This window comes from Poecilia reticulata, chromosome 15 (genome assembly GCF_904066995.2).
Source record: "Poecilia reticulata chromosome 15, P_reticulata-male-v2, whole genome shotgun sequence".
In the NCBI taxonomy this organism is placed as follows: Eukaryota; Metazoa; Chordata; class Actinopteri; order Cyprinodontiformes; family Poeciliidae; genus Poecilia; species Poecilia reticulata.
In genome coordinates this window covers 20,578,571-20,606,060 of record NC_088844.1, presented here as the reverse complement: position 1 = coordinate 20,606,060, position 27,490 = coordinate 20,578,571, and the positions used below count along the sequence as shown (strand labels likewise).

Here is a 27,490-nt window from a genome sequence, read left to right as displayed (position 1 = left end):
GAGGACGACACGTGGTGAGCATTAGCCCATTTTCTCCCTCCCCGACAAAAGTACGCAGTGAGATATGTTTTTAAGATGTGACAGTTGGTGTTCCTTCTACTTATGTCAAATAAAAATACTGTGAGGGTCGTCTTTTCCCCTTCCAAGACATTTGGGAAATGCTTTGACTTGCATCGCCAAGGAGTTTTTCCTTCATGGGTTAGATTATTGAACACACATTCTTCTCTGGTCTTTCATCCTTTCATCAAGAAAACCTTTTGCAGCCATCCAGCCTTCATTTATCTTAGATTTGCGTTTCACTCATTAAAATTCACTCCCCAGTGGTAGCTGAATGAAACAAATACCGCCAAGAGGACATTTAATAGCCCACTGTCTAGCATCAAGAAAGGCTCTGTTAATTCATACTGAAACCTTGGACTGGCTTTATTGCAGTAATGTTGGAGTTATTCAAAATGACCAGAAAGTATGTCAGTAAATGCGCCAAATCCAACTGCACTGTGAATTTTTTTTTAAAGTATTTCTGCATAACATACAGAATATGACAGAGAGATAAATGCTGCAGCAGCTGCTGGCAAAACATGAACGCAAGCTTGTACAAAACGAAATCAAAATCACAAATATACAGTATATGATATGATTTGCACATAATATGTTACACTTCAAAATCCAGCAACAATATTTCCAATAAATTAGAGCCGCACAAGCACTAATGCCATGTCGGGATGTTTATGAGGCCCCTGCATGAGATCCTCTACCAGGGGACTTTAAAAAAAAAAATTAATTTGTTAAATGTTATCGAATTAAGCTTGTCAAACTGTCTTTGTTTGTTTAATGTGACAACTTAATGGATAAATTTAATTTGATTGCAACAAATTAACTCAAACTTTTTAAAGTTAGATCAGCTCTTTTTTTCCATTGTGTTCCCCTGAATCAAATGGCTGAATCTCTTCCTCAGCAGGCAGTAAGTTCATCCTGATGCTGATGACATCATTATTTGACTCAGGTGTGTTTTGAAGCAGAGGTGCATTTAAAAGCGGCAGCACAGCGGCGGCCCTCGAGACCTGGATTGGAGGACCGCTGTCATACAGACGTAATGCTTTTTCTGAACCACACTTCATAAACTACAGTGCTGTGAAAAAGTATTTTGCATTTGGCAAAACATAAAATGCAGTTTTTTCATTCATCAAAGGAAGAAAAAAAAAAAGCCATCCAAAACCAAGCTGGCCATGCGTGAAAAAGAAATTGTATCCCTGAACCTAATAACTAGCTGTGCCATTGTTGGGGATCAAAGGTTTGTGATGACTGGCAATGGGATTTTTCTTTGGCGGATTATTTTCTTCTTCAGCCACATTGCGGGGTTTTTCAGCATAAATTGCCCTTTTCAAACTCATCCCACCACATCTTTTTCTTGCTGCAGGTTGAGAGCAAAATTTATGGTTCAATTAATTGAACAAAGTCATGCAGGTCCTGCAGCAGCAGAGCAGCCCAGAACTGCTGCTCTGCTGCAGTTCTGGGCAGCAGAGCCCAGAACTCTGCTGCCCAGTTCTTCTTTTCCCGTCAACTCAGGTTGACGGGAAAAGACAAACCCGTCAACCTGTCAGCTTGACGGGTTTGTCTTTTCCAAAAAGCTGCTTTTGTTTCAAGCCAAATGTATCAGGACGCACAGCTATTAAAAAGTTTCAATTTTGCTTCAGCAGTGAACAAAATATTTTCATTAGAGGTGCACCGATTGCAGTTTTCTGGCCGATCACAATCCTTAGAAAGCCTTACCTGCTGTTTCTGATTTTGACTGCTATTGTTTCTGTTTATAAAGTAGCTAACTATAACAACAAAGCCCCTAACCTGGCAACGGTCTCTCTCACAGCAGAGCAACAGGGGACAGGACCTTTGCCGAGGTAGATAAGATTGGTGGATAAGATCTGTTTCTCATTTAAATATCAGCCGATCACCAATCTCCCAAAATTAAGGAAATCGGGGCCAATTTAAAAGTGTATCCCAAATTTTCGTAAATGTCTGGATGGTCATCAAAATGGACCATTTTAAGCAAATGTGAGTTGTCTTGTGCTCTTTTTTGATCCACAATAGTTTTGACTTTGGAACATCCCACAGGATGCATTGTTTTACCCAGCTAAGAGGCTAATGGCTAGTTTCCATTAGCCTCTTACTAGTGGATACTCTGAGTATCTATTGCTCTCCAAGTATAATTTAAAAGGTTCACTACGTTACATATTTTCTCCATTTGCGGATATTGGCTCTCATTACGGTTGCCGAGAGGAGCACCAATTCCTTAGACATGCTTTTACTGCGCATAGAGCTAGGCAGGTGGTGGTAGCTTTTTCCCCTTTAATAAATGAAAAGTTTATTTTAGAACTGCAATTTGTATCGACTCAAATTATCTTTTGAGCGCAAGGAGAAATTTATGCTTTTAAACAGTACTGTTTAAGACCCTGGCATCCTTCTTAAACCATACTGGATAGAAATCTGTGACGGTTTGCAACATTTTCTCTTTCCCCTCAGCGGCCTCTGTGCACTCTTCCTTGTTCCTGTACAGGCTTCAGTCTGAGCTCTTCACCTCCTCCAGGTTCAGAAACTGTACGGCGAAACCAGAACGTGGACCCTCGCCACGTGCTTGGCCTGAAAGCTGCGGTCGGCGTACTCTGACATCTCCACGTCCACGCTGACCTCCTGAGGCCCCCGGAGCTGCTGCACCAGAATCAGCTCACCGGTCTGTCGGTCTGAGCGCTGCATGACGAAAGTGCCTCTGGAGTTTCCCCCCGCTATGCCGAAGCGCAAGCTGTCTGGGCCGGTGCGGCCGGGGGGGGCTGCGGTCGCCATGCGGAACAGCGTGGCGGGGGTCTGCAGCGTGGAGGGCAGCGACAGGTAGTGGAAGGACACGGTCTTAGGAGCCAGATGGCAGGAGCGGCTGTCCATGGGGCAGGGGTTCCTCTCACACTGACTGCAGCACAAGAGACGAAATGTGTCCACTTATGGAAAAAACTTACATCATCTTGTTCTTTCAGTAGTAAAAAAAAAAAAAACATTTAGTGCGGATAGAAGACATAATGTACAGTTTTAACTAGGGGTGGGCATTTATTATATCGTTTTTCATTTACCATGATAAGTTTCTTATCATGATACCAATTTTGAGTTATTGTTGTCATGATAAATTCCAATTAGATGTTTGACTGATGTTCCCAACTGAGCTATGGGTCTCTGTGGCTTCTATTACAAATTAGATGAAAAACACTTGGTAAGATTTCATGTTTCTGCAGTAATGTTTTCTAACCTAACCCTTCCTGTCTTTTTGCTTGGTGTTTGTAACTCAACAGTATGTCATGCTTTATTATTCATTTACTTTGACTAAACAAAAACACACACGATAAAACGAACCATCCTCTCTGGGTCATGCCCACTTACAAAGGCGATGTCTTGACGTAGCTGATGTTGCCATGGGAACGGGGACACTCGGGGTTGACACAACGAAAGCCTTCCCCAGTGTTGATGCAAGATGTCCCTCTACTGCAGTTATGCTTCTGGCTCAAACACTCGTCCACATCTGGAAGAGACAACACAGCAGTGGCAAAAGACCGACTCCCTGATTCATGGTTACCACAGTGTGGACATTGGGGTGGAGGTGGAGTGCTGCACCCTATTTGGGTTTTTAAGTTTAGTCTCCGCTGAACGGCCCTGCGAAGGAAAAAGCGTGAGGTCATTTTTTCCCAGCTGTGAGGCACCATTACCTTCAGGGCTGAAATATGAAAGCCGGAGCGAGGCCTCAGGCAGACACCTTTGCGGAGAGCAGAAAATCTCTTCTCTTAAGGACTTCTTGTCTTACTAAAACACAGATATCACGCTCGGTGGACATGCATACCTCCACGGGTCTGCAGCCAAAGCCCCGTCAATGAGCCTTTGTCCTCGGCTCCACCCTGTCACTCACCTTCACAGCTCCGCCCATCCGGAAGTAACTTGTAACCGCTGGGACAGGAGCAGTGGTATGAGCCGGGGACGTTCACACACTCGTGGACGCACAGTTTCCCTGCTTGGTCCAACCGATACACTTCGCATTCATTGACGTCTGCAGAGAAACACCCGTTAGAGTGACTTTGATTCTTTTAAGCTAAATCCCTCCACTTTCACAATGTTACTCGAGACGTAAAAACATAAACAACTAAACTCTGACCTAAATGTGTGCTAATCAGCTTTTGGCCATTCAAGAGGATTATTTTGTTTGCCACAGGCCAGCTTCACACATTACTCTCCCTGTTGCAGCCAAAGGAGGAAAAAAAAAAATTCAGTCTTCAAGTGATATTTTTCTGCTGTAAAGTCTGCGCAACATCTGCTACTTGCAGCCGACCATGCAGCCACAGGGAGTTGCTCTGCGGCTGACCTCACATCCCTAAGGGAACGACTAGCCGAAGGAGAATTTCCCCACAGGGATTAATTAATTTAGCGCATAATTACAACTCACCCTGACAGATACTGTTGTCAGACGTGCCACTCATGTGGAAGCCTGCGTCACAGCTGCAGTGCTGGGCTTGGTTGACTTGGGCGCAACGAGGTCGCCGACTGAACGCCGGGTCGTTCATAACGCTCCACTCGGGCGGTGCTGCGTCAGGGAGGGGACACGGTTACAAAGCCGGATCGAATTTGCAGACGTGCAGCTGCAAACCAACCGAGCAACATCTGGTTACTGACCAGTCTGGGTCTGGTGCTGGCAGTGAGAGCCGCTCCAGTTCTGGGGGCAGGTGCATTTGTACTGGTCGACACCTTCCACACACGTACCTCCATTCTGGCAGGGGTTACTTGCACACTCGCTTATATCTGCAGATGAAAAAGAAATAAAACATTTAATTGAAAAAAAAAAAACACGAAAAAGCCTCCTTTTCACAGGCCCTCTGTAAAACGATACTGAAGATAGGAACCACCACTGCTTAAGACCCACAAGGATTAGGAATGTATTGAAAATGGATTAGTTGATTGATACATTTCATTCAGTGTTTTAATACCTCTGATTCGTTTGTCATAGACCACTACTTCTGCTGCTGAAATGCTGCAGGTTCCCTCCCCTGGGATGATTAAAGCCATATTCTAACATGCGACAACATTTATTCTTCTCATGCGACAACACTTATTCTTCTCACTGTTGTCTCTTTACAGAAAAAGTGGTCAAAAAGTACTTTTAAGTCATACATTTTTTTCCTCTTGCTGGCTCAGAACTGAGTAGATGGAGAAAATACAAAGCAGCTGGTACCCTTTAAACTATAAACCAAATGGCAAGCAGTACCTTTCATTTTTATTTGGCTTCTCCGGTGGTTACCACTGGTACCACTGGACTGTGTCATGAAAAGACAAACCGCACTTAGATATTTTTAAACTGCTTTTAGTATTCAGGTTTTTCACCCTCTGTCATTGCTTTTTTGGAGAATGAGCAAACCTGGGCCTCTTTTGCTGAGCAGGAATCCTTTACTGTGCAGAGTCAAGCCCCATCGTGTTGCTTTAGCCAGAAAAGTCAATAAATTCATGTCCATGTTCGACTGAGTGTGCTATTTTGAATATTTTTGGAAAGCTCGCCATCAGTTCAGGCTGAAATGACTATCGGTAGCATGCCTGGCATATTTCTGCACTATCAGACTCTGCTGGTTATAATGGTTGGCCCTAACCCCATCTATGGAGCGCTGACAAAGAACCGGAGAAACATGAGCAGCAGGCAGGGGAGCTGGTGGTTTATCTTACAGTAGCCCAGGCTCTGATGGTAATAAAGAAGAGAAACAGGGGAAGGCACCCCACAGTGGAATGTAGTACAGGTGTTATTCTGTGTTCAGAGACATTTAATCTCAATTTAACAAGTGCTTCATTCAGTTCACCAAAGAACTGCCGGCACTCTGAGGCTTTATCTCTTTTTCTCCCTTTTCTGTGAACAGCTGTTTGGTTTTTGAGCTTAAGTTTCTCTCAGCACCTTATAAATGAGTGAATTGTTACTTACAGATTTTGAAATTGGAGGCAAGATGCCATATAATCTTGAATTGGCACCACAAAACACTAGACTATAAAATAATTTATTTCAGGAGCTTTGGTAGACTTTAGTCGTATATTAGCTGGGTTTCCTCCAGTGTATTATAAGCCTGGCAGGCCACCAGGCTTTACTTGTGTCTCCACCAGGCTAAAAATGGTTTATTTATTTTTCTATGTTTGCATTTTAAAAAAATGTTTTTATGGTGGCTCACAGGTGTAAACAGCTTAACCAGCAGCAGACAGGTGCAAACACGTAGCATTTGCAGCATTTTGGTTATGATTGCAGCATTTTCTTTGTGACTTAATCATTTTATTTATGATTTTTTTTTCTGTGCTTGCATTTGTTTTGTTGATTGAAGGTTTTTGCCTCTATTTTCTGTTATTGCAGATTTTTTTCTTTGCATCACTTCTCTGTTGCATTTGTTTTTTACACATTTACACCTCATTTCGCCGTTTGCACCTGTCGGCCACGGTACTTTATAGCTGGTGTTCAGGTATTAATCTCCTAAACTTTCAATAACACTTAATTATCAACTGATATTTTCAAATTTCCTGTCAACTTTAAACATTTTTTAACTGAAAAACACGGCGAGCCGCTGGATGAATAGCGCCCATACCTCTGGATTTAGCAGGTTTTCTGGAGCAGGATTTCTCCCAGTGTATTATAAGCCTGGCGGGCCACCAGGCTTTACTTGTGCCCCCACAAGGCTAAGCATTGCTTATTTATTTACTTCTTTTTAAAATGTTTGCATTTTTTAAGGCTTTTGCAGTTGGTGTTCAGGTGTTAATCTTCCAATCTTTTAAAAACACATGATTATCAAGTGATATTTTCAAATTTCCTGTCAACTTTAAACATTTTTAAACTCAAAAACGTGACGGGCCGCTGGATGAACGACTGCCGAGCGCCCAAACTCCGGGCTCAGCAAGTTTTCTGAGGGAAACCTTGTGGAGGAAACCCGTTTTATAGTGGTCGCCACTATAAAACACCCAATGCCCCGGTCTCACTTTTAGCAAAAGCTAATTGCTTAATAAAAATAGAATTAGACTTAACATATTTTTATATTCTTCCATTTAGTAAAAAAAAAAAAAAAGATTTTCCTTCCACTTCACAACCTACTTTGTGTTAAGTCTGTCGCGTAAAAACACATTGACGTTTGCGGTTTTAGTTTGACAAAATGCGTAAAATAAATTATTTTTTTTACGGTTGTGATTTTCTCCATAACTGCTGCTCACCTTTACAAACGACACTGACACCAGACCACGTGCCGTTGTCCCGACAAACCCGCGTAGAAGAACCGACAAGCTGGTACCCCTGCGTACAAACGAAATGGACTTCGTGTCCGACGAAATGCTTCGAGCCGAACTTTGTTCCGTGAGCGGGGGCGTCCAGGGAGGGGCAGGTGGTCGGAGCTGTGGGGGGAAAGAAGGAGAGGAAGGAGGGTCACATGTGGAGTAAGCCTCCCAGCATCCTCTGGCATTCTTCGCCCGGGGATATACACGTGTCACTGGGCAGCGCGGAGCCTTCATGGGAAACAAATGTTCAAAAGCCTCATTTACAGTCAACCAGCGCAGGATCAGCCACTGTTATGGGTCAGTGAAGCCCTACAAGTCAGAATTTATTTCATTTATTATGCTTTAAAAGTTGAATAATAATCACATTATGTAAGACTGGTTACTGGAAAAAATATATTTTTCTCTTTAGTGAGACTTTCTATTCTTCCTCCAAGTTGTGCTGCAGTGTTTTTTTTCTTTTTTTTCCTTTTTTGTTATTTCAAAAAGAAAACTTAGCCAGCTGACTTTTCCCCAAATGTTGGTGTAGTCCAAACCATAGTTTTAGGTCAACAACAGGACAAGTTTATCCTGCTAAACCCTTCTCTGAACATGTTGTATGTTTATGTATCGGAACCAGAAACATAACATCTTATTACTGGTGAACTATTAATCCTGTTGTCAGAACACCCTTTACACTTCGTGTTTTTAGTGAAGAAGTGAAAACAACCTTAAAATGAGATCACTTTTATTTGTAGTTTGAGTAAATGTATTTACAGGAAAACCAAAAAAATTATAGGAGATATGTTTAATTTTTAGAAAACCATCTGTGCTGCCTTTATTGGCTAGCATATTCTTGTGAAATAAATTGAATAATTTTTATTTATTCTTTTCTGAGTTGATCAAAGTGTTGAGGAATTTTGAACTAGTAACCCTAATCTGGTTCACTGAAGCCTAAATATCATATAAAGCAGATTTTGTAGCCACTCTTTAAAACAGGAAAATACCTCAGATCATACCATTTAAGTAAGGCAGACGTATATTGATCTCAGTAAGTTGGAAACAAACAAATAAATTTAAAACTCAAGTAAAAAGTACCCATATCTGCAGTCGTAGCAATAATTAATTTGGGTTAATAATAATGTTCTCCATAACCCCCACTAAAACATTTTTGTGGTCCCTACAACAACTCAATGTTATCTACATGCTAAGGCAAACCGGAATACTGACATTACTGTCCTACCATCACAAAAGAAAACATACAGTTTGAAAACTCTACTGGGAATTTCACTGGTAGTACATGTTTCAGTCAGATGACATTGAGATTGAGTTTTTCATGAATATGTTTTCCTTAAAGCCCCGCATGCCCACTGTTTTGTAAGGTGGAGGATGTGTGATGCTGTGGGCCTCAGAAGCCTTGCTATAGTGCAAAGCATCATGATGTATTCGAAACAAAATTCCATTTACACTTCAAATATTGGAGTATGGTGCTGGAAAACTGAAATTGCCAAATCTACACAGAAGTGGTTCATCAGGCACAAAATTTAATATAAAAAAAATAGTGGAGTTAAAACTCCTAATTCTGTACAGTCTAGAGAGATCTTTTTAAGGAAGAAAGTTAAAACATTTCCATCTCTGGTGTGCTCCAACCTTTTGAAATAGTTGGAGCACACACAGTGTTGTCCTGCGGCCAAAAGAGCTTTTCACAAAACATTAGCGGGGATAAGATTTATTTCAAGGCTTTCAACTAGAGCTGTGCCAATCAGGTTTTTTCCTGTCGATACTGATACCGATACTGATCACATAATTATTATTATTATTTTTTTATCATAAACACTACCGGTTACATTATGTGGAAAAAGGAACCATGAATTCACCTTAATTTAGACAAAAACTTAATAACTTTTTCCAAGAAGAAAACTAAACAAAACAGGCATTCTGCAAATTGTACTGCTATCGGTAATACTATCTTTAACAGACTGATAACATATGAATAATGCAAAGAGCCAAAATAAAACCTCTCAACATTGCCAAAAAAATGTAAGTATAAAACTTAGCATTCAAAGGCAAATACAGGTTCCATTACAATAAACAATCCAGAGTTACTGAATGAAAACTTCCTGATATCATTGCGGCTAGCTGATTACTGCTAGTTCTGAGTGGCTGTTTCTGACTGAGCGGAGTAATTATGCAGAGCAGGGAAAGTATTTTTTTAGAGATTATCTGTCTCATGTTAGGACAGCGAAAGTTTTAATACTTATGTAAAATGTATTGTTTTTAGGTTAGATGCTGCAGCTTTAAGCAGAGGTTCGGTGTGAGAGTCACTACCAGGTGGAGCAGAAGCGGCGCTCCGTCTGCGAAATATTACTACCTGTAGCGCGTAGCAGCGGTTCAACAGCAAGAGCAGAACCAGCGTCTTACATCGCAGCTCAAAGACTTAAATAATTTTGCGGGTTATTTGTTTAGCTTTCTGACCGTCATGCTAATCCGGGTGAGTGTTTGTAGATGTGCGCTGCTTTACCTGCTATCTGATCCTCCGCATGTCTTTTTTACTGCAGTGAGCCTCGATGTAGCCAAACTCCGTCAGGTATGGCATTGTTTTTATGTCGTATTAGCTTTGTGGTGTTGATGTATTTTGACGTGCTTCAATTTTCCGTCGCAACACGCAAACTTCCCCATTCACTCAGTGCGTTATAGTTCCACATCGCTTAGGATTTGTTGCTGCGCGTTTGCGCAGTGTGAAGGAAAGAGACGACCAGCTGCACAGGCAGGCTGCGAAATGAGATGCAGGTGATCGGTATCGGCAACAAGAGCCAATGATCGCCGATCACCGATCATGCACTTTTTCACGAAAATTGGCCCGATTATGATCAGTGACCGATCGATCGGCACACCTCTACTTTCAACTTTACTTATCTTTAGCAGAGTAGCTAAAAATACTCAGCTACAAAATTCTACAACTGTTATGAAAAACATTTAAGGATTTCAAAGTAGAAACATATTCACTACATTACTCCTAATGCAGGTGAAATAATATTATTATTCATTTATCCAACTTCAATATCTAAAATACCGAGGTCGTTCCTGAGTCCAATATGTTCCGTGGGGAAATAAAGCTGGGTTGTGAATGTATAAATGCAAAAATATGATTTTTGCGGGTTTCTGTGAGTCTTTATCGAGGTCTTACTGCTCTCTATAAAATACCAGCGTCTTTTTGCCTTGTGCAGCACTCTTCAGAGAGTTATGAGCTGGAGGGTCCATCACGAACAAATTTGTCCCGGAGTCTGCCGCCAAGCAACACAATTCCACAAATCCACTTCCCCTGTCAAGTACCAAGCTCTGCAACTGAGAAAGTCTTGAACTGCAGGATGACTCCATTATACAACAGCACAGAAAGCTTCATCTGGCTTCTGTTGTCACTCACTGAGTGAAACCTCGTTTGAAGATCAAATTCAACTTGCAAGTTTTTCCAAAACATTGCAAACCCGATACTTTGGAGTATTCGGTTTTCTGCCACTTGACTTCTCTGAAAACCTCAGACAGAGCACACATCCAGGAACTGGGATGTATCACACCCCTCAAACTTTTTTTTAACTTTTTGGTCACGTTAAAACTCCAAAGACAGATTTTAGTTGTAATAATCTAAGAAATGTGATGTCCATTTGTATAGCTAATTTTTTTTTGTTGATACAATTACAGCTACAATTTTAACACAATTTCCTTCAAGCATCCCACATAGCATGATTCTGGCATGTTTCCCCATAATTGTTCAGGCTGATATGCTATACTTAATCCGACTCTTCGTATGCAGGTAAAATGTTTTAATTGTGATCTTATTTTGCAAAAGCAACTTCTTCCATGAGAAGTGGCTTTCTTCTCATCACTCTTCCTTGAATTCAGGTCAGATTTGTGAACTTTCCTACATGACCGTCAATCTTTGCAGCTCCTTCAGAGTTGCTATGGGCCTCTTGGCTGCTTTTCTCATTAATACTATCCTGAGCATTTCTGCAGTATCTCCTGTTGGTCTCTCACATAAGAACCCAATCATATACATTAAAGTGTATATGATTGTGGTCATAAAATGACAAATTGTCAAACTTTTCAAATGAATTTTTAGTTTCGAAGGCACAGCACGAAACTTTGTTTTGCACTCACTGCATTGTAAATGACCTGATTATTGGAACTGTTATGAATAGTTGGATGTTTTGGATGCTTTTCTACCACATTGTTTCAAAATCCATTGAGAATATGTCTTAAAATAAAATACTGAATATAATGTAGAATATATGAGTCAAACTGAAGGCTCGGGGGCCAAATCTGGCTCGCCATAGCTTTTTATATGGCCCTCTGCACCCTACAGGCACACATAAAATGAACCTTCAAAAACCAGAAATTTTATCAATCAAATCAGTGTTTATCTGTATCCTGCCAAATTATGTCAATGTGAAAAAATGTGTTGGCCCAGGGGCCAGGACCTCCGCTCATGAATACTTCTTAAAATTATTTCATTTTAAGAGGACATTCATGATCTTGATATGGATCCAAAATGAAAATAAGTTTGGCACCCGTGTTGCAGAAAAATAAAACGGTGGATTCAGCAAGCGTACCAAGAAGTCAAGGTTGTGTTTTTTGCTCTTTTATGCAAATCATGCCACATCATATAGCATAAATAACAATTCAGTCTAATCGAGGACATTTGAATAAACTGAATAAAATCATATTTTTTCTTGAAGTTATTGTCAACAGAGGAACCTCTAACAATAATCCAGATAATGATCAGTTTTTACTCACCAGCTGACTGATCAGCTTGAGGTAACTTGGAGACGGAGTTCTGAAGCGACGCCAGCTTTGACTTCATGATCCGGAGACCTTCTGTGAACCGGATCTCCTGGCCTTTCAAGAACTTCTCCATCTGACGCAGCACTCCCACCACCTGGTGCTTATCCATGCAGGACTGCTGGTAAAACGCGACGGGCCGTGAGCCGAGCTAGCAGTAAAAAGGAGTCTTGGCAGGAAAGAAATGTCTTTGAATGCAACGGGGGCATGAGGGTAGAGGTTACCTCAGTTTAATGGTGGCAAAACATGAATGGTGAATAAACAGCGTCATCCAGATGTGAGGGATGATGTAATGTGTAATAAAAATATGTCAGCATGGAACAGAGTTCCCATGGTTATAAACTGTTTTCCGTATAATTAGAACCATATTAATGACATATTTTTGTTGTGGTTAATGGTTCAATTTTAGACCCCACAGCTGAACCACCTCGGTTTCTGACTCCCCTCACCTCCTTTCGCTTCCACTAGCACATCCCCAGTGGCAGACACAGCTGGACTAAAGATGTCTGGCAGATGTCAGGGGAAACTAAGTCCAAAATGTTGTTTCTCTGCATTTTTTTTTTTAGCATAACCACAGGTAAAAGGTACATGTTCATTTGGTTAATCCAGTGCAAAAATAGCACGGGTGCCACAGTCGCTTTGGAGAGAAAAAATGCCATTACAGAATTCCTCAAAGAAAGTGCCTTTAATCCTTTCAGTAGGGTTGTTAATCACAAGCTCACTGGGACAATTTCCCCTTGCAGCATACCTTAAATTCCTCTGCTAGCATATGGAAGGCTTTGTACAATTGCAATTAGTCTCAGTACATTAGAAGTGCAGCTCAGAGTCTGGCATGTGCTTATTTTACCTGCTCCAGGCGAAGGGGAAATGCCACCAGCTGACAAGACATGGGAAGATTCACATCCAGATGTAACTTTTTCTGTTTTTTTTTCTTTTCAAACAGTATGAAGTAGTTTCCCAATAGTGAAAACTGTAAAATATGATCACAGAAGTGACACAGCCTACGTGCCCTACAGCAGCTGATGCAAAGAGGAAAAGTAAATGATCAAGACAACTAAGATATGAGAATAAATTGTGAAATATATTTAACAATAAATACAGTGACTTCCACAAAACAAAGTGCAGTGAGAGTTATCAGGATTGTACATTGTAGACCAAAACAAAGCTGGGCAAAATTGTGAAGTGGAAGAGCAACAATAAATGATTTTCCAAATAAAATTCTGAAAAGTGTGACGTTTATTTGTGTTCAGACCTTCTAAATAAGAACCACTTCAACCAAGTGCCTCCAGGAAGTCATCCTTAATAACAGAGTCCATCTGTGAATAAATCAATTCATGCATCTATTTTTTGGGCTGTTGTCTATCTCCAGTTGTCATGGAATGAGAGGCGCATTGAACCTGCAGAGCTCCAGGCTTCACAGTGTACGTAATTTATTCTCAATATCAGTAAAATTGTTCAGTAAACATAGTCTGTCAGAGAACAACAGTGAACATCATAAAAATCTAGGTTTTATGGTTCTAGAAAGTAAACTCACATTTTCTCAAACACACCATCCCACTGGTGAAACATGGCGATGGTAGCATCATGCTGTGGGTTTCTACAGCAAGGGCAGGGAAATTGACTGGAGTAGGTAGATGAGAAGAAATACAGGGTAATCCTAGGTGAAGGCTGGGGTTGAGTTTTGTCTTTTAGCAGAACAAAGACCCCAAACATTCAGCCTGAGCGACAGTGGAGGAGTTATAATCTCAATCTATTCATGTCTTTTAAAGGGCACAAATATATTCATGCCAAAGGATTTGCAGGATTCATAACAAAAGGTGCAGGACTGGAGAGATTAACAGAAGAATGTGCCACACTTTTCGAATTATTATTTGTGGAAAAGGGAAGAAAACGTCTCATTTTCTTGCCACTTTATAAGTAGCCTATGTTACACTGGTTTATGATAAAAAATGCATGTGGAAGAGAGTTCAAAAAGTGTGATTTTGTAAGGTGGTGTATTATATCAGAGATTGTTGACAGACATGCATTGTTTCAATACTGTTTATCCAGATTCTTCAGACATAAAGCTGACTAAATTTCTCCTACCTGAAGAGCTGAGTGGCCGCAGTGAACAGCTGTCAAGCACAGCAAAACCAAACACCTGCTTCGGAGAGACAAAGCCATTTCTGAAACACCCGCCGTCCAGTTGATATCCCTTTAAATGTTTGTCAGACTAACGTTTTTTTTTTTATTGTGCTCGAACAAATCCCCATAAAACAAAGTCGGAAGGTCCGGTCTTGTCTGATGCGATGCTCATCAGGTACCCGAAACAGAGATGCGCTTTTCTCTCCGCCTGAACTCTTGGAAAGTTTAACCCAGCCTCTCTGAGCTCTACGGGAAACATTGGTTTGCTGCGGCTAGAATCCCTCCCACTTTCTCATTCTTACATTTCTTTAACACCGTCAGGAAAAATAGTTTCATTAAATAAAGCTACAGTAAATAAAAATAGAAGTGGATATGACAATGAGTGGAACTGAAGAACAGGAGTTTTTTTTATTTTATTTTGCAGAGTGAATGACTCGAATAACTTTCTACATATAAAATACCTTAAATACCGAATTATATTCAGTTAAGCATTAAAATCCCGCATGAATATCAGTGTGTTGAATCTCTGCATAAGCAATTTTCTTTTTAATCTCAAGGTTTTTGTGACACCTGCTGGTCAATTTTGGTATTGCAAGACATAATGTGTGGCACATGGAAACTAGCCACTTAAATGTGGAATGAAACATATACTTGCTGAAATACTTGTAGGAATTAATAATAATAATAATAATAATAATAATAATAATAATAATAATAATAATAATAATAATGAGATTTCATTTTTATGTTTATATGTAATGTTAATACCATTGTCTTATTTTATCTTGTCTTCTTATTATTTACTATAATTTCATTATTATTATTATTATTATTATTATTATTATTATTATTATTATTATTATTATTATTAATTGAAAAACAAGATTTAAAGGTTTTACATTTGTTCGGAACATTCTCAGGGGTAAAATAATGTCCGTATTAGTGCATTTTAATCACATTATGTTATTTTATTTTCTCGGTATTATCTCTCAGTGATGACACCAAAATTTACACATGCTATTTAATACAAACCAACACATCAAAAGTAGTTGAATGAAGTCTGGAATGTTTCTTTTATTTCGAAAATCCAGTTTCCAACTGTGCTTGCATTGGTTTTCCATATAGAATTTGTCACTCACAATATGGCGGACACGTCGACGTATCTTTTTCACGGTGCAACAAAGCCAACGGTCTGTGGTCGATTTCGCCACGGACAAACGGAGACCTACGGTGTTGCCGATAAGGTGATAAGTAAATAAGACCACCGCTAGCAGTTTTACACATTCAATGGGGGGTTTAAATGCATATAACTAAAAGCTAAAGCGATAAACAACTGCAATGGAAACACTAATGGTGATTTTGCAGCGAACATGTTGAAATCGACTGACATTTCTACGAGCCAATCAGAAAAGCCGATTTCTCCACCCGTGCCATTTTTAACCAATCGCTGAACGAGAGTTGCTGTTCCCAAGTTAGGTAGATCGGCCCCGACTATAAATGGGCGGAGGAGTCATTGTCGAGGAATGTGCAGCATAACTCAGAAGCCATTTTGTGATGATATCCCTTGTTGAGAAAGCCTGTGAGGATGCTGAAACCAGCGAACATGGTTTACATTTCTGTTTGTTTCTCCCTCCGTCTCCTCTATTTTCACCGTGGCAGCTGTCAACCGACGGGACATTAGCAAAGCGGGGTGTCGAGCTGTGCTCACAGGGTTAAAACGCCACTGAAAATGAAAGAGGAGAGTGTCTGTTTACTGTCTCTGTCGAGACATGTAACACCGTGAGTCTTTTCCAGTCTGAAATCTTCCAGCATCTCTCACAAACCAACCGTCTCCTTTGAGTGACCGTGTTATAATACACTCTCGTTACCGGGGGAGAAGGAGAAGCAGATCCGTTATTTTTTATTATTTTTTCTTTCTCTCTCTCTTTCTCCAAATGGCTTCTGTGAGCCTTGTTTCCAGTCCCCCAGCCCCTGTTCTTGACAAAAACATGACAGACTCTGAGCTTGCAGGGGATGAAAGGTCGAGTAATATTCTTAATGCAATTCTTAATACGTGCGATTCAGTGCTGTGGGTCTACATGCTTGTGTTGCTGTTTATTGCAGACATTTCCAAGGTTCCTCCCCCTCTAAATTTTGTTTTTGCATGTCTTTTTGGTGCATATATGTGCAAGCGGCCTATATTTTTCATCATCGTGCCGATGATTCATTATCATTTCCATGCGAGGTAGCAGACCTCATCGTCCTGTTGTTATGCTGCTGGGATTCATAGAGCTGTTGTTGTCATCTGCAGGGTATTATGCAAATAACTAATGACGTAAGCACCACGCCCATCGTGCTGACATACTCCCCCTGGCGGTCACCTGGTAGAACTGGTTAAAAAACGGTTCATGCAAGGTTGACATTTGTTTCTTCAATGTCCAGGCCTTTATACTCGTACTGTTAAATTTTTTTTTCAAACTTTGAATTGTTTTTAAAACTTTGAACAAGGAACTAACTATGTGCAGAAAATGCTTACCTTTAGGTGTATGCGATTTTGTGCCAATTTAGTCTATCAAAAATGGGATTCAAAATAATTTGCAATTAATTTGCAGACACTAAGTTTGACTAAAAGTTCTCGGCTCAGAAGATTTATTTCAGGTTCTAGTTACTTAATTACTGAAGTATCAATGAGCTCTAAAATTAAATTATGAAGATGTATGCTTATTATTTAAACAAGACTGTCAATATTTACTGTAGTTTTAGGCATGACCCTATAAGATTATTAAGGCAGGATAACCTGGAGTGCATTACCACAGTATTTACACCAAAAATATTTTTGTATTTATTTGATACAGAAAGGCAACAATTATTCTCAAAACAATATGTTTAATAATAAAGTTAAGCTATCCTTCTGATACAAGGTAGAGTTCATGGCATGTAGAGATGGCCAGGTTCTACTGCAACAAAACATCCCCAAACCATGACACTTCCAGCTCTTGTTTTAAAATCTGGTTTATTTATTGAACCATCTTTAATTCACTTGCCAGCCTTACAGGATGCTACAATTTAGATAGCTTTTGGATCTTGCTATAATTTTCACTCAGGAGCACTCTACACTATATTTACACATGTTTTTGTAATTGGACATGTTACTAAATTTTTCCAAAGAAGTGTTAAAATATCCACATTTTTTAGTTTGAATAGTTTGGTTATTTGTGTCTTTTGCTGAAAAAAGTTTAAGTTTTTATTGATTTTTTTTGTTTTGTTTTGTGTTTTTTAGTCGGCAGTAACCTGAGAGGAAACTGTTAACTAAACATACAATACTTTGTAATGTCAAGCTGTTTTTGTCCTTCTTTCCCACCTGCATTATATTTATTAAATTGATGAGATGTTATGAAAATACATTAAAACCAGAAAGGAAATTGAATATGCCCCACACTGATATAAAACAGCACCCAAATAATAATAATAATAAACATTTTTATATATTCATGCACAATTCTTTTGCTGTTATTTCTGTTTTTTAGTTTGCAGTTTTTATAACTTTTCCCTGTGAATCACACGTTTATGTTCTATAGGTTCTGCAAACCTATAGAACATTAACCAACCTTCAATAATGCAGCTACTGATGGGTTCATTTGAAGACAAAAACAAAACAGTCATGTGCTGTTTTTGGTGCACAAAATCTTAGAGGTGAAGTAAAATTTGATATAGTTGCTCATCCAGCTGAAGGTGATGAGTATATTTAATCGTACTTGTTAAAATATTAAATTATTCTGCCAAATTTGTCAAAAAACCCCAAAACATTTAGGGTGTTTGAGAGGCTGACAATACTTACGACTTTGAAAAAATATAGATATTTCTATTTAAAATGATATTGAGCTTTGCATTAATGTAACATTTTCCTTCTTCTTAGGGAGGATGGTGAACTGGAAGATGGAGAAATAGACGATGAGGGAATTGAGATTGAGGAGGAGAACAAAGAGGCTGCTGAGGTAAAGGATGACAACGGGAAAGAAAAGGAGAAGGAAAAGGAGAAAAACAAAGAGAAAGAGGAAAAGGCACGAAGACACGCAAGGAAAAGATATAAAAAGACCAGAGAGAAAAGGAAGTCCAAAAGGAGGAAACGTGAAAGGCAAAGAGTAAGTCGAGAAAAATCACATCTCAATAAATATCATCAAGAAGGTCAATTATTTCTGTAATAGTTTGTTAAACCCCCCGGAAGCCGCAGATATGCTGTTGCTTGTACACATTTCTCTGCCACAACTTTTCATTCCACTAAACTTTACATTTTTATACCCCAATGTAACTATGTGAACAGAAAGCATCTTTAACTAACAGCTTTTGTGACTTACTTGTGAAGGGTATCTGTGACTGTTTTACTGCAGACACACAAAATCTTACTAAGTATTTTTGGTCTAGTTTATAGTTCAAATATCTTAGTACACTGTGAATAAGACAAAAATAACGTACAAGTAACTTTTAAGATATAGGAGCTTGTTTTAAGTGAATAATTCTTGAATATTGATTAAAAAGGCACTGGCAATTCTTTTATGTGTAATATGACAGAAATGTCTTGTCAAAAATTTGTTGGTGTATCTGGTATTTTCATTAATATTCAGGAATTATTGACTTAAAACAATCTCCTGTATCTTGCTGAAAAATAACTTTTAAGTTAGTTTTATCGTATTGCAAGTGTACTAAGATATTTGCACTAGAAACTAAACAAAATACTTGGTAAGATTTAGTTTTTTTCAGTGTTACAGTGAGAGATGAGATCATATTTCTATATCTAGAACTCGTAGTTTATCTTTTCTAATCCTCTAAATCAAAAACAGGCACAGCTTTACTGCAGCTGAATACTTTTGCATTAGTTGGTAGTTGGTTTATTCAGAATCCGGTTTTCTTTTGTCCTTTTCTCCTCAGCATCATTCCCCCTCCAGCAGCTCCAGCTCCGACAGCTACGACTCGGACTACGACCGATCAGAAAGGCCCAAAAGCAGGAAGGGCCAAGGCTACAGCCGTGACTCCGACAACCAGCCCTCTCAAGTGAGTTTATCACCACTTCTACCTGCCTCACTGGTAGCTTTTCGAGGATTGAAAGAAGATATTGCTCTGTTTGTTTCAACCAACAGCATTCAAAGGGACTCCACGGCAACTCGAAGAAGTCATCCCCGCAAAAGAGCAGCGATTTTGATAAATTTAGCGACGATTACAGCGATGATAAGTATGACTACGATGAGGAAGAGGAGGACTATGAAGATGACATGTCAGAGTACCAGCAGTCTAAAGATGGGTGTCAGGGGAAGGGGCGCTACTCAAAGGATCAGATGAGCAGAGGAAGCTTGAGAGGGATGAAGCAACAGCAGTGTACGAACCGGTTTAAAATATGAACATGTTTTTCTTCAGAAGTTTATCAGCATTTACTGAAGATTACTGAGGTTTTTCAGCTAAATATTGAGAGACGTATTTATTATATTTTCAGTCGGACAGAGAGGAAGGGGCAGAGGGAGCGGACCAGGAAGAGGGCGAGGGATGCTCCTGAAAAACAAGAAACTGAAAGGCAAACCGTGGGGAGGACGCGGGCGTGGCCGGGGAGGAGACCAGGGAATGGAAGACATGGGACCAGTAAGTATCAAATAAACTCATACAATTGTGTGTGAGTTTTCATTTCTATATCTCCTATAGAAATGAGGCTTGATTTTCATTTATTTTGTGCTGCAGGAGGGAAAAATCTCCTCTGGCTTTCAGAAGAAGCGACCAATCATGAGCAAGGAGTTCATCAGCCAGCATACGGTTGAGCACAACGGTAGATACATCTGCAAGTACTTCCTTGAGGGTCGCTGCATCAAGGTAAGGAGACGCCTGGATGTCCAGCTTCTTCTCACAGTGATCACTGGTGATACTGAAGCATTGTCTTTTGTGTTTGCACAGGGGGAACAGTGCAAATTTGAACATGAGCTGGTTGTGCCTGATAAGAAAAAGGAACTCTGTAAGTTTTACCTGCAAGGATACTGCAGCAAAGGAGATCACTGCATTTACATGCACAATATCCTTCACTGAATGTTCTTATTTGTGTTTATGTGCAGAGTCTGGAAAAGTATTCATACTGCTTGACCTTTCTTGCATTTCGCCACATTATCACTACAAACTAACTATACTTTAAACTGCTTTGTAATTTTAATCCTTATTTGTTTACTGTGGTTTTTGGTGCTGTTTTTATTTTCTCTAATCATCTCTAACACGGCCTCAAAAAATCTGTATTAATATTAAATTACACAAAGGTAGACTTTATTTGATAATTAGGTGACTTTTTGCAATTGATTGCACTGCACTGAATTTAGGGGAATCTTTTCCAAATGTTTGTAAAGCTATTCAGGAAACCATTTATCTTATTTAATCTATTTTACTTAATTCCCCTTCGGGAATTAATTTTTTACTGTACTTTTGAATTTAAATGAAATAATTACTTGTATTTATTTTTCCAGTCACAATAAGATGCCAATATTGTACCAGTAATATTTATTGAAGTTTACGGGTAATGCAACAAAACTAGAAAGTTTATAGTGTGTAAATGTTTTTTTAACGCACTGAAACTAACATCCTGATTAGGTTCCTTAACCTTTGTTTGCACATGAATACCCCTGCAAGTTCTTTCACACAGGAGCCAAATGTTATCAAGGGGAGAATTGCAAATTTTCCCATGATGCTTTGAATGATGTCACGAAAGAGCTGCTTGATAAGGTAATCTTTAATCTTGCACTAGGGGTGTCCAAAGTACGGCCCAGGAAAATGGAAAATGTTAGCTACAACACAAAGTATTCGACTTTTTAAAACCACGCTTTTATAAAAGGTTGAACCGTTTCTATCTAGTGACTTTTACCAAAATCTTTGAAAACATTTTGAAAACTAGATGCCTTTCTTTAAAATACAGAAGATGTGCAAAACCATTTTAAAGTTTTATATCTACAATTTTATATTCCATTTTATTTTGGCCAATAATTCTTTCCCATGTGACCAAAACTTTGGACACTCCTGTTTTAGGCGCTCATTCTCCACGCTGCTAGTCTGAGATTTTAACGTTTCCTCTCTCTGACTCGTGACAGATAATTAACACGGAAGAGGAGAACGCCCGGGAGGATGAGTTGGAACTGGAAGATCTGAGAAAGCAGGGTATCGCCCCACTACCAAAGCCCCCTCCTGGGGTGGGGTTGCTGCCCACCCCGGGTCAGAGCAGTCCAACAGATGGGGCATCTGGTCAGGGTGGAAAGAAGATTCCCTCTCTGTTTGAAATCAAGGTTCATCCCACTGTGGACTTGGCACAAAAAATTGCTTTGAGGTAACCAAAATATTCTTAAATCAAAGTGATATAAAAGTTGACCTATTATGCTTCCTTGTACAGGTTAAGATAGGCCTGTGGGATTCATTTTTTGCAAAAATTCATTCCGAAATGATAAGATTTTAGTCTGGTCAGTTCTGCCTATTTTGAGCTTCTTTAAGAATGAGACATTTTGGGGCATCTTGTCACTTTAAATCCAAATAAGCTGCTGCTGGCCACGCCCCCCAACTCAACGTCTACACTCCTTTACACAATTATACAACCGTACATCTTTGAAAAGTAAAAGCAGAACCTCGTGCACAACCAGCAAGAAAGCAGCAGGTTGTTTCTGGTTGACAAGTTTTTTCCAGCAGCCATTGTACAACACAAACAGCAGTAAAACCAGTTGACCAAACATGCTGGAACCCCGCTCAGGTTGCTAGGTGATGGGCGGAGCTCCACTGGGGTTTCTAGGTAACGGGTTGGGCTTTGCTGAGGTTTTCTAGGTTAGGGGTAGAGCCTGCTGATTTGCAACGTTATATTCAGAACATGTTTGAAATGGGTCACTTACCAAAAAATGACTTGGTGTTTTTTTTTGTTTTTTTTTAGAAACAACTGAAAGTACAAAAATGTACAAAATGGGAATTTTGAATAATATGTTTAAGCTACAACATTTCTTAACTGTAGCAATCATCATTGTCTTTCAGCGGCTCCAACTTCTCCCAGAATCAGGCGGATGGATCCGAGGACACTGCTGCGGCTGTGGATGCGGTACCAGCAGCCGAATCAGCTGTTCCTATGGGTCTCCCCACGGGGCCAACGATGCCTCAGAGTCCCCCAGGAAAGCTTCCCCCTCACGGGTTTCAAATGCAACCACCACCCCCCTCTGGCCAGCCCCCACCGTTTCATGGAGCCAGTATAAACCAGCAGATGAATATGCAGAAGCCTCCGTTCCCACCAGACATACAGATGCTACAGAACATGCTATCCTTCTCGTCGTTTGGTCAGAACCCAGTGGATTTATTAAGCAGCTTCTTTCAAAACCAGGCCGTCGGTCAGCAGGAAGGTCAGTAATAATTTAAAACGGCAATTAAATCAGTTTATTTCCCTTCATTTGTTACTAAATATGTATATTGTTTTCACCAATGTAGTGGAACCTGGTCAGGCCTTCATACAGAACCTTCAGCAGCTGATGGGTGCAGAGTCACAGCTGCAGTCTTTGCCACCAGCGGTGCAGAAGGCCATCTTGTTACACCTGACACAGCAGCAGCAGGAAGCCCAGAGCAAAGAGCCACACAGAGCAGATGGACAACCTGATAAGAACGACAACAGAGGTGAGGGGATGTGTTTATTTGCTGACTGGAGGATTTATGGATGGTAAATAACATCAAATTAAATGATCTTCCATTTTGACTTAAAATTAAAGAAAAATGCAGTACATTAAAACAGGCCATGGTGACAATTAAAGTGTCTTGACAATTAAATACTCGTGCCCCTTCAATGTTTTTTACATTGTGTCATGTTACAGCCTCAAACTTGGCACCAATTAACTAGGATTTAATGGGACAGATTAACACTTAAGCCTGACTGTAAGTCTTTTTTGCACAATAATTACAATACATTAAAAATGCAAATAATCAAATAATTTTTTTTAAAATAAGAAAATAAACATTTTATTGCCCAAAGTACAATAATATACCATTCCTTTGTCGAACGTTTGATTATTTTTTAAATGTATTTTAATATTGTACAAAATAGGCTGAAGTGGTTAAATGAAATAATATGCAGAATTTGCCAATTTTTTAAATCATTAGAATAATTGATAACTGAAGTACTAAAATAACTGTTAGTTGCAGCCCTACTTAAAAGTATCAAAGAAATGAGACTGAATATTAATTTTCACTTAATTTTTGTGAATTTATTAATACAAAAAAAAATACAACCAAGTATAACATTTCTTTCCGCTTCATATTTAAGTGCTAGTTTTTGCTTGTCCGTTCCTTACAATATAAAATGAATTAATTAACAAAAACAGTGATTATATTGTGATGGAATGTAAAACGGCAGCTTTTTTGTTTATAATATATTTTTCTGTAGATGAAACAACAAACTGGTACTCAAGCGATGATGAGGATGGGGCCTCTTGTGTCTCCTCCATCCTGAAATCTCTGAAGAAGCAGAATGAGATGCAGCAGAGTCAGTCCAAGCCCCTCCATGCTGCGTTGGCAACCCCAGCTCTGGGCGACCCCAGGCTCATGAAGGAACGAGCCCCACCCAGCGACCCCAGGGTCAAGACCGACCTTAGACAGCGACTCCAGGATCCCAGTAAGGAGCTGGACGGAGCAGCGGATCCAAGACTCCCCAGAGACCCCAGGAAGACGAGACCCGGCGATGTTGGCCGCCAGCAGAGTCATCCTGCTCCTCAAAAGGCTCCAACAGGAGAGGAGGATGAGGAAGGAGAGCGGGAACTGAAGGACAGAGCGGTTCTGATCCCTCTGGAGGCCAGCCCTGGCATGGTGCTGCGGGACCCTCGCTGTCAGCTAAAGCAGTTCAGTCACATTCGGGTTGACATCCTGCTCCAGCGCCCCGCCTTTGCTCAGACCGTGGTGTGGGCGCCGGAGGACCTCATCCCTTCACTTGTCCCCAAACAGGAGCACTCCATCAACCTGCCGCTCCCCCCGCTGATCGCTGACGCTCAGATGAATAGAACCAACCAGCCCGACCATTCGATAGTCTCCAGCCCGCCGCTGTCCGACCCCAGACTAGCGGCCGCCCGTTTAAAGGAACGTTTGGGCCGGATCCCCGGCGGATCCCTGGAGACTCGATCCTCCACAGAGAGGCCTGTAGATCCACGGCAACAGAAATCTCTGGACCCCAGACTCAAGCGGAGAGGGAGTCTGGACTCCAAGGTGCTTGGTCAGAAGGAACCCCCCTCAGCGGGAGGACTGGTGGACCCCAGGCTCCAGAAGGCCGGCGCCAACTCGTCTCCCCCAGCTGCTCAAGGCAAGCCGGACCCTGAGAAACTGCCGCCATATGCCCCCCGGTTGGCTTCGTCTGATGGAGGGCTGGAGAGTCCCACCACGATCCTCGGGGGCATCAGCTTGTACGACCCCCGCTCTCAAACCGACCCGGCTCGCAGGGAGCCGCTCGATCCTTCTAAAAAACCAGGGATTCTGAAACAGTCATCGAAAACGGAGAACTCTCTGGCGCCATCTCTCTCGCCAACCCAGCGAAGTGGCTCGTCAGAGGAGGTAAAAAGCACAGAGGTCACCTCCCAACAGATTCCTCCTGCTACTTCCTCCAACGGAGCTCCGCCTGCCTCACCAGTCAAACCCCCCGCAGTTCATAACCTCCCCATCCCAACGCTGGCCGGGCTGATCCGGCCGCAGTACGCCGACCCCAGGCAGGCTAAACAAGGAGGACAGGGGACTGCAGGACTGCAGGAAGAGACAGAGGTCAGTAAGGACCAGGAGGGGAAAACGGAGGAGGACAAGGACAAGGAAGAGGAAGAAGTTATGGAAGAAGAAGCAGAGCAGAAAGATTCAGATGAGACGGACGACAGGACACTGAAAGACGTGTTCAAGACTTTTGATCCCACTGCTTCTCCTTTCTGTCAGTAGATTCTTCAGCATGGAAATTTAAAGCAACAAGTAAAGCTGCAGGATGTAACTATTATTAAAATGGTCTTTTACATATTTGTTAAAACTGTCACCATGTCGTGACAGTTTGAGACAGATAATCTGTGAAAAGATCAATCTCCTTCACCTCCTTACTGAGCTGTCTGAAGAAACGAACCGCTTTGACCAAAAACAACCAATCAGAGCCAGGAGGGGGGTCTTAGCGCCGTCAATCATTTTCATGTACTTGCTCAATGTGATACTGGCGGACAGACAACTTAATGTTACAGGAAAACCATTTATCCACCATCATCAATGGTTATGGTAACAAGCCTGAGAGGAGGAGGATGAGCAGCACCACACTGAGGTTGATTGACAGCACTAAGACCCTCCTCCTGACGCTGATTGGTTGTTTCTAGTTGGCACTACAGGTACCTGGTGATGGCAGAGGAGCTAGGTTTTTTTCATAAATTATATGACATACTGTCACGACATAGTGACAGTTTCAACAAATATGTAAAATTGTTTTATTTTTTATAAAAATTGCATACTGCAGCTTTAAGTTTTGTAAAACATTATCACTTATCTTTATTTAGCAATACATGGCTCTATTTATTTCTGTAAATAATCATGTACAGATTATCACAGCTTCACATGAAAACAGGAGTGTGGGAGAAGTTGAGGTGTTATGTTTTTGATTCTCTTCATGCAGACAGACTATTTTGAATATACTCACTACTATAACAGTATTTATTCATTTCCACTGAGAGCTAATTATGTGTCCTTACTTTTATATTTACATTTTTTACCAGAACCAGAGATTAGCTTTTAATTTGTCAGTGACTTGACCTTTTTAGAAAATCAAGAGAGTCCTTTCATCATATGCATCATGAAATGGAATTTCAGATTTATTTCCATGCTGCTACACTTTTTAAAATGTCTGTACAGTTAAATGCGTTTTGCTGAAATGTTTGCACTGCGTCATTTTAGCTGAGTTTGCTATAGTTTCTTCTTTTTGCTGTTTATATCAGGCATTGGGAACTCCATTTGACTTGCAGGGCCTTGCAAATGCATTTGTATCTTTTATGCATTTTGTCACATTACAAACTTATTATTGGGATTTTATGTGGGGGGAAAAATGTAGATTGTTCTAAAAGTTGGATTGGTGTGCGTTTGTATTCAGCACCAAGAGCCAGGAACTCATTTCCAGTCGTTTGGTGTATGACTAACATTTTTGTACATCTGGAGACTGAGAATGTTGCCTATTCTTCACTGTAAAGCAGTTCAAACTGTGTTGGACTGAGTGAAGACTGTATGTTGTCATTAATTTGCTTTGAACTTTGACTGGGCCATTTTAACACATAAACCTTCCCATTGTTACTTTTAGTGCTAAAAGCAACAATTGCTAGCAATTACTAGCAATAATTTTGGTAATCGATTATTCTGATAATTAATAAATTGGAGCAAAGGATTACTCTGCAGCTAAAACAACATACTTCTAACATCAACATGTCAAAGCTCAGTCCTTTCTGAGCTTTTACATGTTGGATTATCTGATTAATATTTGGATTAATCAAGCAAAGGGGCTGAATACAAATACACGCCAGGCTTCTGAATTTTATTTTTTGCTAAATGGTGTTTCATTTCTCTGTCACTTTTAGAGTTATACACTACTTGTGTTGGTCTGTAATGCCAGTGGTTATACGGTTGCAAAATGTGTATTATTTAATGGATTGCACTCACTCTTTAATCCACTGTACATGTGCCATTTTACAAAAGAAATACACTGACCAGCTTGGAGGTAGCAGGTAAATGTTTATTTTATGTCCTAAATGAATGAAAAATGGATGAAAACATTTTTCCGTGTATTTTCTGTACAGAAATATTATCAGAAAGGCATTACAAGTAAATGTATATATGTAACAAATGTGGCCCTTATTGCAGTTTCTATCTCTGTTTGGCGTTTGTAGAGCACTGTATTTCAGCCTGGATTCATAAAGCGAGAATGTTATAGAATGAGGCATTTCAGTAGCGGCAGCTTTTCTCAGTAATGTGTGCTGCTTTTTGTTTTCCTAAAAAATTAAATGTTCTCTTTTGTTATTTTCTCTGATATTTTTCATTGTAAATGTGCATTTCATATTATATGTACAGGGTGTTTTACTGAGTGCTTCATGTATAAATAGATTTTTATTCCTGTTCGTATGGTGACACCAGCTTTTCGGTTTTAACTACACATGCTCATTGTTTAAGTGGTTTTATTATAAATATATTGAATAAAGAAGTGAAACAAAGTCACATTGTAGCTTTTATGTCAGTTCCTGTCCTACAGGTACAG

The 27,490-nt window shown here is 40.2% G+C and overlaps 2 protein-coding genes across 5 annotated transcripts; one reads left to right on the top strand and one right to left on the bottom strand.

The window, feature by feature from the left end:
- Positions 1–405: 405 nt before the first annotated feature.
- fbln7 (fibulin 7) lies at positions 406–14,744 on the bottom strand. 3 transcript variants are annotated; one of them, XM_008429928.2, is made up of 8 exons: positions 14,203–14,744; positions 12,073–12,268; positions 7,246–7,422; positions 4,696–4,821; positions 4,469–4,606; positions 3,938–4,075; positions 3,418–3,556; positions 406–2,956 (listed from the first exon to the last, which is right to left on the bottom strand). In XM_008429928.2, exons 1-8 carry the CDS (start codon positions 14,278–14,280, stop codon positions 2,584–2,586), a joined length of 1,365 nt encoding a protein of 454 aa, XP_008428150.1. In that variant the 5' UTR covers positions 14,281–14,744; the 3' UTR covers positions 406–2,583. The 3 variants fall into 3 exon arrangements, with proteins under 3 accessions (XP_008428150.1, XP_008428151.1, XP_008428152.1); XM_008429929.2 differs by having other exon boundaries at positions 12,073–12,238; XM_008429930.2 differs by having other exon boundaries at positions 12,073–12,235; positions 14,203–14,743.
- An 806-nt stretch (positions 14,745–15,550) lies between these two features.
- On the top strand, positions 15,551–27,452 carry zc3h6 (zinc finger CCCH-type containing 6). 2 transcript variants are annotated; one of them, XM_081616354.1, is made up of 12 exons: positions 15,551–16,020; positions 18,137–18,362; positions 19,147–19,269; positions 19,356–19,590; positions 19,706–19,848; positions 19,945–20,073; positions 20,155–20,271; positions 20,857–20,964; positions 21,327–21,559; positions 22,246–22,604; positions 22,690–22,872; positions 23,636–27,452. In XM_081616354.1, the coding sequence occupies exons 1-12, from the start codon at positions 15,971–15,973 to the stop codon at positions 25,156–25,158; spliced, it is 3,429 nt and encodes a 1,142-aa protein (XP_081472480.1). In that variant the 5' UTR covers positions 15,551–15,970; the 3' UTR covers positions 25,159–27,452. The 2 variants fall into 2 exon arrangements, with proteins under 2 accessions (XP_081472480.1, XP_081472479.1); XM_081616353.1 differs by having other exon boundaries at positions 15,551–16,261.
- The last annotated feature ends 38 nt before the right edge of the window (positions 27,453–27,490 follow it).